Below are 17,556 nucleotides of genomic sequence, written 5' to 3'. Positions count from 1 at the left end.
AAAAAAATTTGTAACTTTTAGGGCTACCAGTACTAAAAATATTACAAAATTTTAAACAATTTTTTGACATTCATTTAAATATCAACTTTTCTTAGCACAGAACAGAAATTAATTATTTTAAATAGTTCCGAAGAGTAATAGTTATCGGGAAAAAATTAAAAAAAGGTGACAAATTAAATGGCCAGTATTTTAATCAATTTCGATAAGTATATAAATCAGTTTTCGGCCAGTATTTTATTATAAAACCGTCAGCATTATATTATTAAATGTCAGTACATATAAAGAACAAATGGACAGTACAAACATCTGACGTCAGAGAAATGTTATATTAATAGAAGTGTGTAACGAACGGTTTTACGCGCGTTATCTGATCTCGCGGTGGGTGATGCAGAGGGCGGATAAGTCGTTCTTCTTCCAAGGGGTCGGGTTATATGGAAACGTGAACTAACCTTGGAATACAGTTTATATAGTCGGGGAGGTTCCTGACTGCAAATAGTCTCGTTGATAACAGCTTCCTCGTGGTCAGGTCCTCTCACGGCTGATGTTTCTCCGGAAACGGCGTGAGGAATACAGGGGACGTTGGGCTGGTACTCTTGGGAGGGAGTGATGCTGCATTCGACCTTACAGCGGTTCTTTAGCAAGATGGCGGATCTCTGGGCCCCGTCTCTCCGTGGAGACGTGCACAGGAGAGATCTTTCTTCCTCGGTGGATGGCGGGTGAGAGACTCGCTCTCGATGCGCTCGAGAGGAGCATGGTGTTGGCGCGGTAAAGTCACTGGTGCCACCCTAAATATTACTACCGCTACCAACTGAAGGGACACTCGGGAGAACGTCGCGTTACAAGTGGCTTTAGGCGTCATATTGTTGACAAGTGACGATTGTCCACAGACAATCCTAAATAATTTTAACATCAGTCGTTTTTGATGCTTGACGTATGTCCGATAAAAACTACTCTGTTTGTTTATATTACTCGCAAGATGGGCAAGTATCGGTAAAAATTGCACAATGCATTCAAAACCACACAATAATAAACATGGAATACATTTTTATAAGTAAATTGATCTGATTTTATTCCGTGCGTTGTGGCGTATTTATAGAGACGTACCGTGTAATATTGACAGCAATTATTTATTCGTAAGGGTCCTTCTATTATTATTACATTTCTCTGTCTGACGTACATTTGCCAGAACAAATAGCAATGCCTGGCGAATGGAATTATCTACCAATCTCGTCTTGATACCAATCAAAAAGTAATACTGGCCATTCGTCAAAATAAAACTTACCATTTAATATTAATACTGACTTTTTATTATTTATACTGAACCATGGATACTGGCCATTTTATATAAATACTGACCTTTCATATTTCAATATTGACAAAAATTAACTTAAATACTGTGGCGGCTCGCTTATACGACATGGTCGAGTTTGGTTGCCTTCCTGCGAGTGGGGACCAACCCGGCTGGGTTCGGACAGCCGCTACTCACTCTGTCTTCAGCTGTCATATAATAAACACGTGCATTAACATGCCAGTCGTCTCATTCGTTCATCTCTCCATACTGGTGACCCCCGACATCGAGCCACGCAGCCTCGATCAATTTCAACATGCCGCTCATCCCTGCCTCGCCGAGCCAGGCGGGGAAGCTACCCGCCGCGCCCCCATCGCCATCAACACGCGTCGCGGCCCGCGGGTGACAATAAACGAGCAGACACGGCTACCTACCTACCTACCTACCTACGACTGGAGTCCAGCCAACGTCGATGACAGGTGCTTTAAAAAATGGGGGAGCGAATGAGACGACGATCTTGACAGCTGGATGTGGAGTCATGCGCGATCCACTACACATAGAACGGTCATCCAGCACCACAAGACATACACCACCTCAGCACCATCATCATCATCATCATCAAGGCCCCGTCCGTCCCCACGAGCGTCGTCACGCCGAGACGGGCGGTAGCGCTACAACACCTCCACGAGCCACAACGACTCACAGTCCAGCTCGGAGTATCATCAACCACATCGATGCCCCTGCCGCCCCCGCCGCCCCACCAACCGACATCAGCCTCGGAAGAGCGGCGCCGCCGCAGCATCGCATCGCATCGGCGCGACCATCGGACCAGCCACCGTCCTGCTCGCGACGTCACCGCCCTCGAATCTACCGACCATTCAGGGCGGTACACCTATGTACACAGCGGATGACCCACGTCAACAATTTTTTTTCTCCCCACGTAATAATTTTTTCTCTTTGTGTAACAATAATTTTTTTCTTTTGTAAAATTTGTTTCTTTGTAATTTTGGTATCGCTGATGCTGGGGGGGGAGTGATGTGGCGGCTCGCTTATACGACATGGTCGAGTTTGGTTGCCTTCCTGCGAGTGGGGACCAACCCGGCTGGGTTCGGAGAGCTGCTACTCACTCTGTCTTCAGCTGTCATATAATAAACACGTGCATTAACATGCCAGTCGTCTCATTCGTTCATCTTCCATACTGGTGACCCCCGACATCGAGCCACGCAGCCTCGATCAATTTCAACATGCCGCTCATTCCTGCCTCGCCGCGCCCCCATCGCCATCAACACAGCACGCCGCGGCCCGCGGGTGACAATAAACGAGCAGACACGGCTACCTACCTACCTACCTACCTACCGACGTCCAGCCACAACGTCGATGACAGGTGCTTAAAAAAATGGGGGAGCGAATGAGACGACGATCTTGACAGCTGGATGTGGAGTCATGCGCGATCCACTACACATAGAACGGTCATCCAGCACCACAAGACATACACCACCTCAGCACCACCATCATCATCATCATCATCATCATCAAGGCCCCGTCCGTCCCCACGAGCGTCGTCACGCCGAGACGGGCGGTAGCGCTACAACACCTCCACGAGCCACAACGACTCACAGTCCAGCTCGGAGTATCATCAACCACATCGATGCCCCTGCCGCCCCCGCCGCCCCACCAACCGACATCAGCCTCGGAAGAGCGGCGCCGCCGCAGCATCGCATCGCATCGGCGCGACCATCGGACCACCCACCGTCCTGCTCGCGACGTCACCGCCCTCGAATCTACCGACCATTCGGGGCGGTACACCTATGTACACAGCGGACGACCCACGTCAACATTTTTTTTTCTCCCCACGTAATAATTTTTTCTCTTTGTGTAACAATAATTTTTTTTCTATTGTAAAATTTGTTTCTTTGTAATTTTGGTATCGCTGATGCTGGGGGGGGAGTGATGTGGCGGCTCGCTTATACGACATGGTCGAGTTTGGTTGCCTTCCTGCGAGTGGGGACCAACCCGGCTGGGTTCGGACAGCCGCTACTCACTCTGTCTTCAGCTGTCATATAATAAACACGTGCATTAACATGCCAGTCGTCTCATTCGTTCATCTCTCCATAATACTAACCAGTATAATACAAACTTTTGAAAAATATCTTTCATTAAAACTATATAAGTCCAAAAGTGGTATATCAATTACAATATCTCTCTTGTTCAAAAACTTAATAAGAGATGCTAATCGTTGTCTAAATGTGTCTTTTTTAACTTTAAAATCCAATCGACCCACGGCCTTAGCACGATTGATGTTTCTCCTACCCATTTTCAAACATTTAAAATGGATAAAAAACATGCTACCATCAGATAGCATGTACTTGTGATAGCCCTATATTTATCTGAAATTCATGCTAATATAAATTTAAAATATATCAACACAAAATATAAATGCCTATCAGTTTTAAATTTGATTTTTATTTGTAATAAACTTTTTATTGAATTCTTCAGTGGATGCTGATTGAAAATTTCTGTATGAAATTTATGAAATATGTATATGCTTAGCACCAGTGAGCTTATGTTGATATATCTCATAGTAAGGGTGACCATATTTCCCAGAACTCAAAACGGCCGCTCCGCAAAAAAATTGTCTATATATAAAAAAAATGTGTTATACGTCCAAAAATTTTATCATTTATCCCTCAAATAACCATTATATATTTTTTTCAGAATATTAAAGAAAATAGAAAAAAGATTTGAAAATTTTAATATAATATTCAATAATCATGCGCCGAAGTCTGATTTTTTTTCTGAATCGCGTAAAATTAACAAATAAAATAGCTGTAAAATTAACAAAAATTATGTGCAACTGAAAATTTTGATATAATTTCATTGTATTTTAGTTATTTAAAATAGTTATGATGAAAATAATAGCACATAGCGACTTTTTGTCAAAAAATTAAAAATTAATCATGTAACAAAATATGTAACTGTTACTTTAAAATTAATATCTTGTATTCCTTTGTTATAAATCCTATGAGTGAAACGAAGAGGGGACAAAAAAACGCTTATGTGCATCAGTGGATGGACAATATGGGACAGGATGAACGCAAAGCACATAAAAAAACATGGTATGGTCACCCTACTTATAGTGATATGATTTAAGTAAATTGCCTAATATTTAAAAATAAAAATGGTCTTTAGAATGAGGGTATAAAAAATTGGGTCAGTAAATTCATAACTTATTATTTTATTCGAAAATACTTTTTATTCTCAAAAATACAACAGTATAAGGAAGACATTCGAATATGTTTATAAGCAATAAAACTTGCACCTTTTTCTAACGCGCATCTCACTAGCATAAAATCAGTGAATCGTTATATTTATTGCATAAATGTGGAAGTTATATGTATGTAATTCTTTTGATTGCAAATTACTGCATGGTAGGCATAGCGACTGCAGCTTTAGAATGAGAAACATCACTTTCTCTCCACAATTGGGTGACAGTCTTTGTTTGAAGGTAAAAGTTGATACCTTGTTTGCCATAGAAGTGGGAATCACCCAAAAAGCTACCTCGAGATCCAGTGAACGAAAACATCGGCAGTGGAACTGGAATAGGAACGTTAACACCGACCTGTCCTACATCAATGTTCTGCACAAACTTTCTAGCAGTAGCCCCGTTAGTTGTGAAAATAGCTGTTCCATTTCCATAGGGGTTTCTATTAATCAATTGGATGGCATCATCGAGAGTGTCAACGAAGAGACAAACTAGAACGGGCCCAAATATCTCTTGTTTATAACAATCCATATCAGGTGTGACGTCAGTGATGATAGTTGGACCGACGAAGTTGCCTTTCTCAAAGTTTGGTACAACTATATTGCGTCCATCAAGAGGTACTTTAGCTCCTTGATCGATTCCGGATTGAATGAGACTTAATATCCTCTTTTTAGATTCAGGAGAAATTACGGGACCAAGATCGGTTCCGGGTACATGTCCAGCATTTACTTTTAATGCCTTAGCACGGTTGGCTAAATCAGATATCCATTCTTTTGCTTCGCCTACAATTATAATATTGTTAGAGAAATATAAAATGAAAATATAGAATAAAATTAGTCCCACCATACTTACCAACAAAGACAGCTGTGCTGAGAGCCATACATCTCTGTCCAGCTGCTCCAAAAGCTGCTCCAGCCAATTGATTCAAAGTATTTTCTTTATTGGCATCGGCCATTATAACACCATGGTTCTTCGCACCCATGTTAGATTGAACTCGTTTTCCTAAAAGAAAACAATATTCATTCGAAATATGTATAAGTACCAGAATAAAACTAATAAAATTTAAAAATTTGCAAAGATATACTGTACCATTTTTAGATGCTCTTTCGTATATGTATTTTCCAGCTTGATCAGATCCAACAAAAGACACTGCTTTGATATCAGGATTATCACAGATGAAATTAACTGAATCGTGAGCACCATGAATTACCTGATGATAAAACAAATTATAATAAAAAAAATGCAAATTAAATAAAAAAAAATAATAATAATATTCTTTGACTAACATTGACTACTCCTTTGGGTGCTCCAGCCTCGTTAAGCATCTCCATAAGTAGCATAGTGGCACCGGGATCTCTTTCAGATGGTTTGATAATACTAGTATTTCCAGTGACCATTGCTACAGGGAACATCCATAAAGGAATCATGGCTGGGAAATTGAATGGTGTAATACCTAAAATATAATCAAAGATATTATTAATTAATAATTCTAAATTAAAATCTCAATAATTTATTATTAAAGAAAGTAAATTTTACTACCTGCCGTGACACCTAAAGGTACTTTGTAAGAGTGCGTGTCCATATCTTTAGCGATATTTTGCATAGTTTCTCCCATTTGTAAAGATGTTACGCTGCAGCAATGTTCTACAACCTCTGAAATATAGAAAAATGTCAAATTATACACAAGAATTGTAATAAATGCGAAATTATTAAAAATATAAAATAATTTACTTACGAAGTCCTCTGAGTACATCTCCTTCAGCATCTACCAAAGTTTTACCTTGTTCTTTTGTTATATTCTTTGCAAGCATTCCCATATTGTTCCTGATGAGGTGTTGCAATCTACAAATCAAATTGTGAATACATTTCAACATTCCCTTGGAATATAGATTTATATCATCATATGTTATTAACTTACTTCAACATAACTTGTTGTCTAGTTAAAACCGAAGTTTGACTCCAAGATCTGAAAGCTTCTTTCGACGAGTCAACGGCTGCTTGCATTTCAGCTTGAGTGCATTTTGGAACTCTGCAAATTCATAATAAACCGTTTAAATCCAAAAACAGAGATCACATTTCAGAACCAAAATCAAACTACAATTTATATGAATACTTCACCGATTCCTACATTTTATGTACATAAAATCATAACCATATATACATAATTGAATCAACATATACAGGATATTTTAGAATACTTATTCATTTCAGTACATTATTCTAACTAAAAGCCAAGCCATACCGGGTGACTTGCGAGCAACTAGGTTGGCAACTGGTTGCCCAAGTGTAGTTGCTTGTAGTCATTCTTGTTTCAATATATGACGATACAGTCGCAAATGTTCATAGGTTTTCCACTATGTAGTCGCAGGCGACTAATCACCGAATGTGACACCCTTCAATACATCACTTAAAATTTTGATAGTTCTTGCTGGTCACTCAAGCAATAAAATCACCGTGACCAGACCGAACGCCTTCAACTGATCTCACTGGACGGGGGATTTTATTGCTTGGACAACCAGTGAGTTGCTCAGAGTGGCATTCTCCATACAACTGCATACATTTGATTTAGTCGCACAACAAAGTCACCGATCAGATCAAGTCATTCAGTGTAGTTCGGCCCTAAGAGTTGGAGTTAGGGCCATTGAATACCTTTTTAATTAAATTATTTCTCGTCCATAATGAAACGAAGAATGACATTCCAAGGATGGTATGTTTTATTGATAATTTAAATAACTATATTATGATAAAAAAAAACTAAGAAAAATTTTCCTTGTATTTTATACAACACATTCACATTATAATCCTTAGAACTCAAATAACAGAATGTTCTGTTGTGTTTCAACTGGTAATTGGATTATTACGCACATTGCGATCGCCCAAAAGACAATTTTTGCACTCGAATTCTCGTTAGTAAGATAGATATCGTTAGTATTATGGACTTTTCGGCTGCCAGATGTTCCGTTATAGAGATTTTAGTGACTTTTGGACGAGCGCTTTGTGGGCGATGATCACCGAACCGTGTTAAATATATTATGGAAATCTTCTATAAAATGATATTTTACTTTGTTACAAGTTCATTTGTGGCTGGATCATATAGGTCTATCCATTCTGTGCTTTTCGATTCTACAAACTGTCCATCGATAAACATTTTAGTAGTCGGCACTGAGCTCGAATATGATCTGCGTACAACATTTGGAACCTGAAATAAAAAAAATAATCTTACATTAGAATGATTTAAATAAGGTGACGTCCGACAGCAGTATTGTATAATAAAAGAATTTGTATAAGAGATAAGAGATATAAAAAATGACTTCTTAAACGAAAACCATGTGAACTGTATAAGAGGTATGTAAAAATTTAAATTGACTTCAAATGACATGCAATGAAATATGCATGAAAAATAAATAACTATATGTAATTGGAGCAAATTTCACAAGAATCACCGTATTCCCAACACGGTGATGAGCACGTGATCCGATTTCGCAATCATCAAGTTGTATAATTGACGAATACATCAAGTATACAAGCTCATAATCGACACACATCTTGGACACAAACAACTTGAAATGCAACTTCTCCCAATTTGTATAATAAAAACAAATTAAAAAACATTACTATGATAATATATGGTATTCAATACAATGTAATCGAAACAACAAGGAGTGTCTTTTCTTTTTTCTTTCTTCAAATTTCAATATTTTATAAACAGTATATGTAATTTCCAGTATGTGAAGAAATGGTAAAAAACAAAATATTATTCAAAAACTTTCTATCATTATAATATGGATATTTATTCGATGAATTATTCCGGTAGTTTCACCGGATGTCCGATTATTCACAATATTTTTCATCTATGTTGCATTTTATAAATAACTTACCGGTGCATTAGAATATTCATTATTCGCATCAAATTCGAGAGATTTTTCTCACCAATAACAAGAAAACAATGCCTTTTATTTCATAACTGATTTTTTTGTCTTTGTTATGTGTGTTTAATAATAAGTTATCAATGTAACATGATATTTTAGTTATTATTCTAAATAAAATCAGATAAATTTTATCTATTACGATGATATTCATTGACAATAATTTTCTTATTCGATAATTTTTTATACACTTATGCAACCAAATGTTAGGATATTAATAATAATTACACTTATTACCCAACTTGACTTGAAAATGAACAAAATCACTACACAATTGATACGTATACATATATATATTACGACAATATTTTTTTATCTTGACTATATCACAACGAAAACAAAAAATAACCTTATCTTGGCAATGTTTTTAATCCTAAAAAATGAAAAAAATGATCAAATATACAGTTATGTTTACTAAAAGATACGTGAGACTATCATAAAGTTTAATAATTGTAAGAAATATAACTGTAACTAATGGCTGATATACAAATTACTTCATATTATTTGTTATTTTTAAATTTAAAATGTCAATAAGGAAATAAATAAACATATTATACGTGATAAACATATTATGTTCTACAATATCCATTTTTTAAATGAGTATGTAAAGTAACGGTACCATTCTCTGTTCAGAGACTAATCTTTGCCAATTTTTATATTATAATCAATTTACAACTATTTGAAATATAAAATCTTTTGATTCCTGGGCCCCATTTCTTAACTATGTAGCTACATTACAATAAATACTGGGTAGCGGAAGTAATAAAAACCACTTTTCATTGATCATCAATTTTGCAACTTCAATTAGAAATTATTCCCAATGTGCATTACTTAAATAAGTTAAAAAAAAATCTGCTCAAAGAAGTATGGAACGCTGTCTGCTCGGCATAACGAGGAGAGATAGGAAACGGAATAAGTGGGTGAAACGCAATGAAGAGAGTAGATTGAAATGGCAATGAGTGGGTCACGTAGCTAGAAGAACGGAGGAAAGATGGATAAAAGAAGTGCTGGAATAGTACCCGAGAGAATGTAAGAGGGTGAAAGGAAGGCCGCAAGCAATCGGATGGACGAAATTAGAAAAATGTGTGGGGTGAGATGGTTGAGAGTTGCGCAAAGAAGCGTGTTGTAGAAGACTTCATCCAGCAGTGGACGGTGAATGGCTGTAAATGATGAAATAATAAACGAAAACCATGTGAACTGTAAAGGAGGTGTGTAAAAATGATAAATATTCTTTGTTCGCTTTTAAATAAAATAAAATAAAAACTGCCACAGATTGGGTCCCGAACAGAGAATAATACTTTTGCCTTATCTATAAACACAATAAACCGAAATATTATTCTTAAAAATCTTGAATTTGCAATTAAAACAATGACTGAACACTTCACTAAGTGGAAAATTAAAATTAATCAAACCAAAACAGACACCATATTCTTTAGTGTTAGAAAGCATAAGCCAATTTCAGATCTGAAAATCTCCTCTGGAGAAAGTCTGAAATGGCAGTCAGTAATAAAATATTTAGGAGTAACGTTCGATAAAAGAATGAGATGGGCACCTCACATTGAGGGAGCGAAATGCAAGGCGATGCGGGGTATATCCTCAATATATCCAATATTTAATCGCCATAGTTCTTTATCAACTCAAAATAAAATAAAATTATATCGCGCGCTCATATTACCATTATTAACCTATGCTTCACCTGTATGGAATAATGCCTCGAATACTAAACTTTCCAAGCTCCAAGTAATACAAAATAAATCCCTAAAAATAATTTATAATACACCCATATATACTAACTTGAAAAAACTGCATGCCATATATAATATTCCGTTTGTTACAGACATTACTAACAAACTAACCAGTAGATTCTATGACAGAATCACTAATAACCATACTAACACACTTGTGAAGAGTCTCGGTGATTACAACAAAATGTCTATACCCTTCAGGTATAAACACAGATTACCTAAACACAATCTGCTTTAGGTCATCGACTTTAGGGAGTCTTTAATTAATATTATGTATTAGATGTATTATGAGCATTTATAAGGATTGTAAATAGGTTTTTGAGCTCTTTTTTTCCTATTATGCTGTAGATTAACATTAGAATAATATAATACTATGATTACTAACCAAATTAAATTAAATTGTAAAATAGAAAATGATCAGTAGATCAGTAGCTATTAAAATAGATATAAGATGTATTGTGAACATAATTTCGTAATAATAAAAAGCATTTAAAAATCAAAATCAAACCGAAATATCGAAATTAAAATCCAGAAATTGAACAACTTTTACAAAAAAATGCTATTTATCTAGTTTTTCAACTAAGAGTGTACCGTTTTGTTTAGATATTTAATTTTACCTACAAGAGCATACTGTTCACGGGATTTTGTACGTTGGAGTAAATATCCAAATTCTACAATAAAATATTCATTACATGACCATTCAAAAAGCTCAATACCAAAAGTGATACTTCAATAATGATCTCTAAATGGCAATTAATAATATCAGTATACCAAATCCTGCTATTTTATTTGATTACATTTTGTTAAGAAATTTTGCACTCTCAATAGGACTTTTTAGTACGATCATGATTATAGGTTATGTATAAAGCAGGTTAGTGAGTGCCGTGTTGATGAGTGATAGTCCCCTTACTTCTGTCCTTAGAACCCTGAGGAGTGAGGAAGCCATGTTGCGATGGTCGTGGATGCCGTGGAAGGACCTGAAGGTGGTATAAGTTGAGCGTCAACACTCCAAGTGCTTATCATATTTTTCAAATTCATTTCAATTTACCAGCCTGTTGCTGTCAGATAGCAATATATATGTACGTCTCTTACTAATTGCATACGTGTGAGTAGTCTGAATATATACTCGTCGTACCCCCAGTCGGTGGTAAACCTTGAACGCATGACATTTCGTACAGTATCATTGCTAAAAAGCTGATACTCTACTTTTTATCATCATCAAATAATGGAACTGCTAAATTGGACGTAGGACAAACGCTGTTGTAGTTACCTACTGAAGGCTTTCAAAATCAAATAGTTTAAACCAAGGAAATCTTCTGCGCGCGCACATTAATACGGGAGGAAAAGCCTGTTCCTCTTGTTCCTGTTGTATCCTGCTCGCGCAAATTAAGTGAGTATGTACCGTTTACCATGCACCCTTTTTTTTGATCTTTCGACTTAAGATCTTTCGATTTTCGATATTTGGTTTTTCGTGCATTTCTAATTCGTTCCTTTGGGGTAGACCCGTCTATAAGGGTAGGTGTTGGCATACTGGGACGGTGTCTATTTACGCTTTACGATTATGTCCCCACTCTGGCGTTCTCGATTTTGAACATGTTGATTTTATAATTAAAGAATTATTACCCTAGGATTTTTGTGTTAAGTGAATAGACTCCAGATTTCACAATTGATTATTGTTTTATCAGTTTATATCACAGGACTCTTATTTTATAGCTTAAAAATTCACAATAACCAACAACTATAGCGTTGTCACTAGTATACAATTGTTAATTAAGGAAATGTGGTCAGGATGCTTTTGCCCAAAAAAAGTGTTCACTACTATCAATTTCTATTCTATTTTTTTTGCTCTCTAACTTTGTAGGACAATAGTTAAGAGGGCTGTACACCCGAAACCTTAATTTTGTTGCCGTTCCTTTCTTCGATATATATATTGAGTGAATGTACATATATATTGATTGAATGCGACAATATATGTATATCAATATATATATATATTGAGTGAATGCGACAGTTACGCTTCGACCAGATAAAACGTATTTTAAATTGACAAAATCGAGGTTTCGTATTCTCCGATTTTCTCCTCCGAAACTGGACCAATTTAAAAAAAAAATCATCATCGGTATGAGAAAGATATTTTCTGTGCAACTATGCGCGTATTTTTTTTTTTAAATCGACCGTTAAATAAGCACGCTGGACTCTTTTCGTGGGTGTAAAAAAGAGGCTATTTTATAGATGTTTGGCGGCTCCTAGCTCCTATAAAAAATAACTAATCAAAAAAATAAAACGATAGATGCAACTCGATGGTGGATATCCATAGCATATTAAAAAATAATTTCTCTAGTGCCATAATTGAGGAAGGGAGAAGTCTAATACGTTTGTATGCACAAGACGCTGGTGTCCAGCTCTCTTAACAACAACAGTTTTCCTTGTGAAATGGAAACTCCACTGCCGAAAACTAGTAATAACTAGACAACAGATAGGGATTGAGGCAAAGGTTTTTTTTATTATTAACTTCTTAAAAAATCCATTTTTAAAAGCTTTTTTGCTTGTTTTTGTTGTGTATTGTTTTTTTTAATGCCCTTATGGTTATCCTTTGTATAGCTTCTACTTTCTATTATATAAATCCTTATTTTTTTAGAATGACGATCATACATTATTCATGCTCTAGATTCTAGAATGAGTTTTGTTTATGATATGATTTCCAATTTAACAGCTCTATAAACATTTCTAACGAAATTGGGACGCTTCAACGATTTAAATATACATATTATGTTCGGTAAACATATTTTGTTCACATTATAATAATATAATAAAATAGATCATCAAGCTCCTCACTACAGTTTGCCCTCATCCTTCAATTGATTTCAGCGAGTACAGCAAACAACAATAGCTCAATCATCGTAAATAATTTGAAGATGTGTGAGCTTCAAATCAAGAAACTCTTTTCATATACATATGTTCATACGCGTAACAGTTTCTGATCATTTAATTTTAAAACGATGTAATTTTGCTCATTCTTTAACAAAAAAATGGTGGATTATAATATTATACACTATTTGCTTAGAGCGAAATTATTATACATAAATTGAACTTCAACGCATTTTATGCTTAGTAAAGTCTCATTCTTAGTTAATTTACTCTTGAATGCGATATTATTTTTATCTCGACTCTGTCAAAATAACTTTTCAATGTCAATGATAATGTGTAGGCATTGCTTGTTGCGTCCCTATTTTTTTTCGAAAACAATTTTATAGGCAAATATTGTCACAAGTGTTTTCGCATCAAGCAGTTTGTAGCTAGTGCTTCGAAAAGCAATGACAAAGATTTCAATTCGTTTTTGAGCATCTACATAAAACTAAAATTACCATTTTTAACGATGATTTTATGCCGCTTTAATAAATCTGCATAAAGGTTAAGTGAAACGAACCGTCAGCGGAAGATATCGAATTGCAACTAAATTACTTAAAAATATATCAATACATTAACTGTATTCACACTAAAACCACAAAATAATCTGCAATGAACATTTTTAAGAGTAGGTACAAATAATAAATGTTTGTATGAATAGTCCAAGTTATTTTATTTCAAACATAATTTATTGCAAACTTAATACCTACATACACGATTCATGATAACTCTAATATCACTGTTTACTATCAATATTTTCTTTAGAATATAGTCAATAAAATAATCATTTGTTTATTTATTATTTAATAAATATATTATTACCCTTTTAAAACAGTTGCCTGTATTTTTATTGGAATATGAATATTCATTTTACTTTATCAATTTTTCAATAGATGTCTCTATATTAATTTTTCATGTTATGCCGTTAGTTGTTTTTAAATTAACCTATCAAACAGGGACCGAAACTGAAAACCTAAAACTGGAAAAACCGTTATTTTTGCCGGAACCAAAACCGAAACCGAACCGATATTTTTTCAGTTCGGTAAAATTAATATATGTATATATATACTTTGGGAATGATAGAATTAATGGACAAAAATACAGGAATTTATATTAAAAATACGTTTTTGAAACTTTTAGAAAAATATAATATCAATATCAAACAAATCTACTCTGTTACGAAGATAATGGAACTAATATGATCAAATTTGTCAACTTGTTAGAAACCGAAATAGACGAGGAAAACCATAATATTAATTATGAAAGAGATTATGAAGCAAATATGCTACCTTCCATTGAGAACTGTTCTTTCCCTCATCTCATCGGAATAAAATGTGTGGCACATACTTTACAATTAGCAATCAAAGATTCTTTTAACGATTCCGATTTAAATACAATTATATGTGAAGCTTGCGAGTTGTCAATGAACTCATTATAAATTGGCTATCAAATGTGCGCAATTCAAAAACCTGTGAACGGAAAAGCAAGAGTAAATACACCCATACCTGTAAAAATTCACTTCTAGAATAATGCTAACTAGTAGATTCTTTCTAAACTGTTGTCTCACTTTTGTTCCTAAAAGCAGGGAAAGAGAAAGTCAATTAAGTACGAATAAAAAAAATATATTTTGTCTGCATTTTAGCTACATCAGAATCCGCCTTCTATTCCGCAGTGCACCAGCGGCAAACTGCACACGCTAGGAAATATTCTCTTTTGACATTTTAATTATGTACATACATATATGATCTCAATTAGCAAAAAGCCATTTAAGAGAGGTAAATACGGTGTGGGTATATTTACATTATCTTGCTATAATATTTAAATACATGAGAACCAAAAACCGGAACCGAACCGATATATTTTTATTTTATCTATGTACATATGTACGTAGTAACAATAGATGAAGTTTTGTGATCATGCGAAAATTCGAACTCGAGATTTCGGCTGATTTGAACTCGGAACCGATCACTGATATTTAATGTGTACAATATTTATGGTGATTTTAAGTAATAAAAAAATTTTGAACAAATTCCGACAACCGGAAGTAGAATATTCGTGTTCAATTTGTATCGAAAATGCTCTCATAACCGGAATGTGTGAACGTGTACGTACATATGTTTAATTATTGAATTTTATTTTGTGACCTTCTTATATTCCTCAAATACATAAATTAAGTCATGGGTTGGTCACATCCGAATTTTTTTTTTTTACCGAACCAGAACGAAAAAAATAACGGTTCGGGTCCCTGCTATCAAATACAATTTTACAGGAGTTAATAAACAATCAAAATATAGTTACTAGAATAGCTAATAGGTGTTTGAGAATTTTTTCCTATTATGCTTTATAGTTTATACACTAACATTGAAATAAGATAATACTATAAATAATAACAATTATTCATGCACGCGATCCTTTTATGTAAATATACTCAATTGCGATTGCCAGTTAGAGAAAGAAAGTTTTTTCGACTTCGGAAAAAGACAAAATGCAAAATAATCTTTTGATTTATGATGATATTCGATCCAAATCAGCAGCTATGAGAGCACCCAAAACTATTAAGAAAATTGAATAAAGTTTAAAAACATCGCTTAGTACTTGATGTTATTTAAAATTTATAATTGCATCAATACCACTCCACATTGAACATTGGCAGTACATGCACGTCTCGTTTAATTGACGTAATTGAGCATGCATCTGAGTGACGTCACACAAAACTTTTGCGTTTTTCCATAACCTGTTATACTATGTCCATAGATCGGAGACACGAGTTTCTACCTTGTTTGTACATAAGTACACACTACGAAACTACGAGAATTAACGTCAAAGACTTGTTATATTCCACGGCGAGAACGAGCTATGTTTTGATGCAATTTGTCTAATGCAAATTGCCCACATATCCTGCGACGGTCATGCGAACGTCTTGACCGTGGTCAATGCAACTTTTCATTTTTCAAACACTTTGTGTGACTGGCATGCACTCTGTATACTCGTTGCATAATAAAAATAAATGTAACAGAATGACTTTTCAAATATAATGTTAAGTTCAATAGCAATTTATGAGGAGATCAATCTTTGAATATAGTCGTTTACCCCCACTTTACTATTTTTGCCGACAACTAGGAAGTACTAATTCTCAATAACAACACTTTATAATGTAAAAGGTTCACCGACATATGTACACATGCGAATCATCAAGTTATCGGCGAACCTTTGCTCTCAGCAGCCAAGAATCACAGTTATCAAAGTTGACACAGTTTCATATGTTACTGAGTGACTTTGTCAAAATTATCGCATTTGCAATAATACACAATAATAGCTCGTATTTTTTTTTTTTTGTAAATTTAAATGTCTTCTGATTCTGAACATGTTTTGCGAAATATTTAATGCACTGACAATGAATGATTTCATTCCAAGAACTACAGCTGAACTAGTTCAAAACAAGTATGAGTATCGTGTAATTTTTTAAATGTAAATATTTTATGAAGTAAACCAACATTCTTTTGTGCCATTACATACTTATATTATTAGCAACTATATATGTATGTATAGTAAATTGTTCAACGAGAAAATCTGTCACACACATGTTCTAAGATATTACATTAGTAAATAGCATTGTTCAAAAACAACTCTGTAATACTAAAAAACCAACCAACAAGTCTTAACCAACTTTTAGTTTCAAGACTTCTTCAATTAAAAATAAAACACATACAAATGTGAAATGGCAGATTGAATATTTTGTCATAGTTTGGTAGGTAGAAAAAATCTGTCTTTATATATGTACGTATGTACATATGTTGCAATTAAAGTGTTCATGAACAAACTAGTTTGTTCATACGCGAACCATTGGTTTTAGTTAAAGTGCTAACAGTAAAAAATCTCATGAAACTTTAGAGCTGTCAAAACTTTTGAGATGTCAAAATGCCAAGTGTTCAAAAAGGAAATCCCATGGAAACTACATCACAACGTTGCTTTAATTCCCGTTTCCATGAATATTGAAAATATTGAAACTCCGGGTAAGCATATAAACATAGTGGTTTAAACATAATCAAATGAATAATCGATTGAGAATACTTATAATAACTTATGCCTAATAGTTTATGCATGAAAAAGCTAATTCGTTTGTCAATTTGTTCTTTTGTGAACGCTATAACTAGCCATATTGATTCGTTTATGAACAAACTAGTATGTTCATGAACGAACGAAATGTACTACATGCAATTGTACTTTAACATACATTAAGAGGGCTGGACGGCAGCGCCTTGTCCATACAAACGTACTATACTTCTCCCTACCTCAATTATGGCACTAGAGAAATTATTTTTTAATATGCTATGGATATCCACCATTGGAGTGCATCTATCGTTTTATTTTTTTGATTAATTATTTTTTATAGGAGCTAGGAGCCGCCAAACATCTATAAAATCGCCT

The 17,556-nt window shown here is 34.8% G+C and overlaps 1 protein-coding gene across 1 annotated transcript; it reads right to left on the bottom strand.

Moving 5' to 3' along the window:
- Positions 1-3,167: 3,167 nt before the first annotated feature.
- On the bottom strand, positions 3,168-12,187 carry LOC143909881 (putative methylmalonate-semialdehyde/malonate-semialdehyde dehydrogenase [acylating], mitochondrial). Its single transcript, XM_077428130.1, has 9 exons — positions 11,132-12,187; positions 7,613-7,749; positions 6,469-6,579; positions 6,286-6,392; positions 6,090-6,203; positions 5,837-6,003; positions 5,640-5,760; positions 5,403-5,552; positions 3,168-5,332 (listed from the first exon to the last, which is right to left on the bottom strand). The coding sequence occupies exons 1-9, from the start codon at positions 11,165-11,167 to the stop codon at positions 4,707-4,709; spliced, it is 1,569 nt and encodes a 522-aa protein (XP_077284256.1). The 5' UTR covers positions 11,168-12,187; the 3' UTR covers positions 3,168-4,706.
- Positions 12,188-17,556: the final 5,369 nt, after the last annotated feature.

This window comes from Arctopsyche grandis, chromosome 1 (genome assembly GCF_051622035.1).
Source record: "Arctopsyche grandis isolate Sample6627 chromosome 1, ASM5162203v2, whole genome shotgun sequence".
NCBI classification, from domain to species: Eukaryota; Metazoa; Arthropoda; class Insecta; order Trichoptera; family Hydropsychidae; genus Arctopsyche; species Arctopsyche grandis.
This window is presented reverse-complemented; position numbering and strand designations above follow the sequence as displayed.

Excerpts from the sequence above, each read along its gene's own strand:
- LOC143909881 (XM_077428130.1), bottom strand. The coding sequence starts at position 11,167 with ATGGCTTCCTCACTCCTCAGGGTTCTAAGGACAGAA. Across the intron at positions 6,393-6,468 it reads AGACAACAAGTTATGTTGAA|ATTGCAACACCTCATCAGGA; the intron begins GTAAGTTAATAA and ends TTTGATTTGTAG. Across the intron at positions 6,204-6,285 it reads AGATGTACTCAGAGGACTTC|AGGTTGTAGAACATTGCTGC; the intron begins GTAAGTAAATTA and ends TCTATATTTCAG.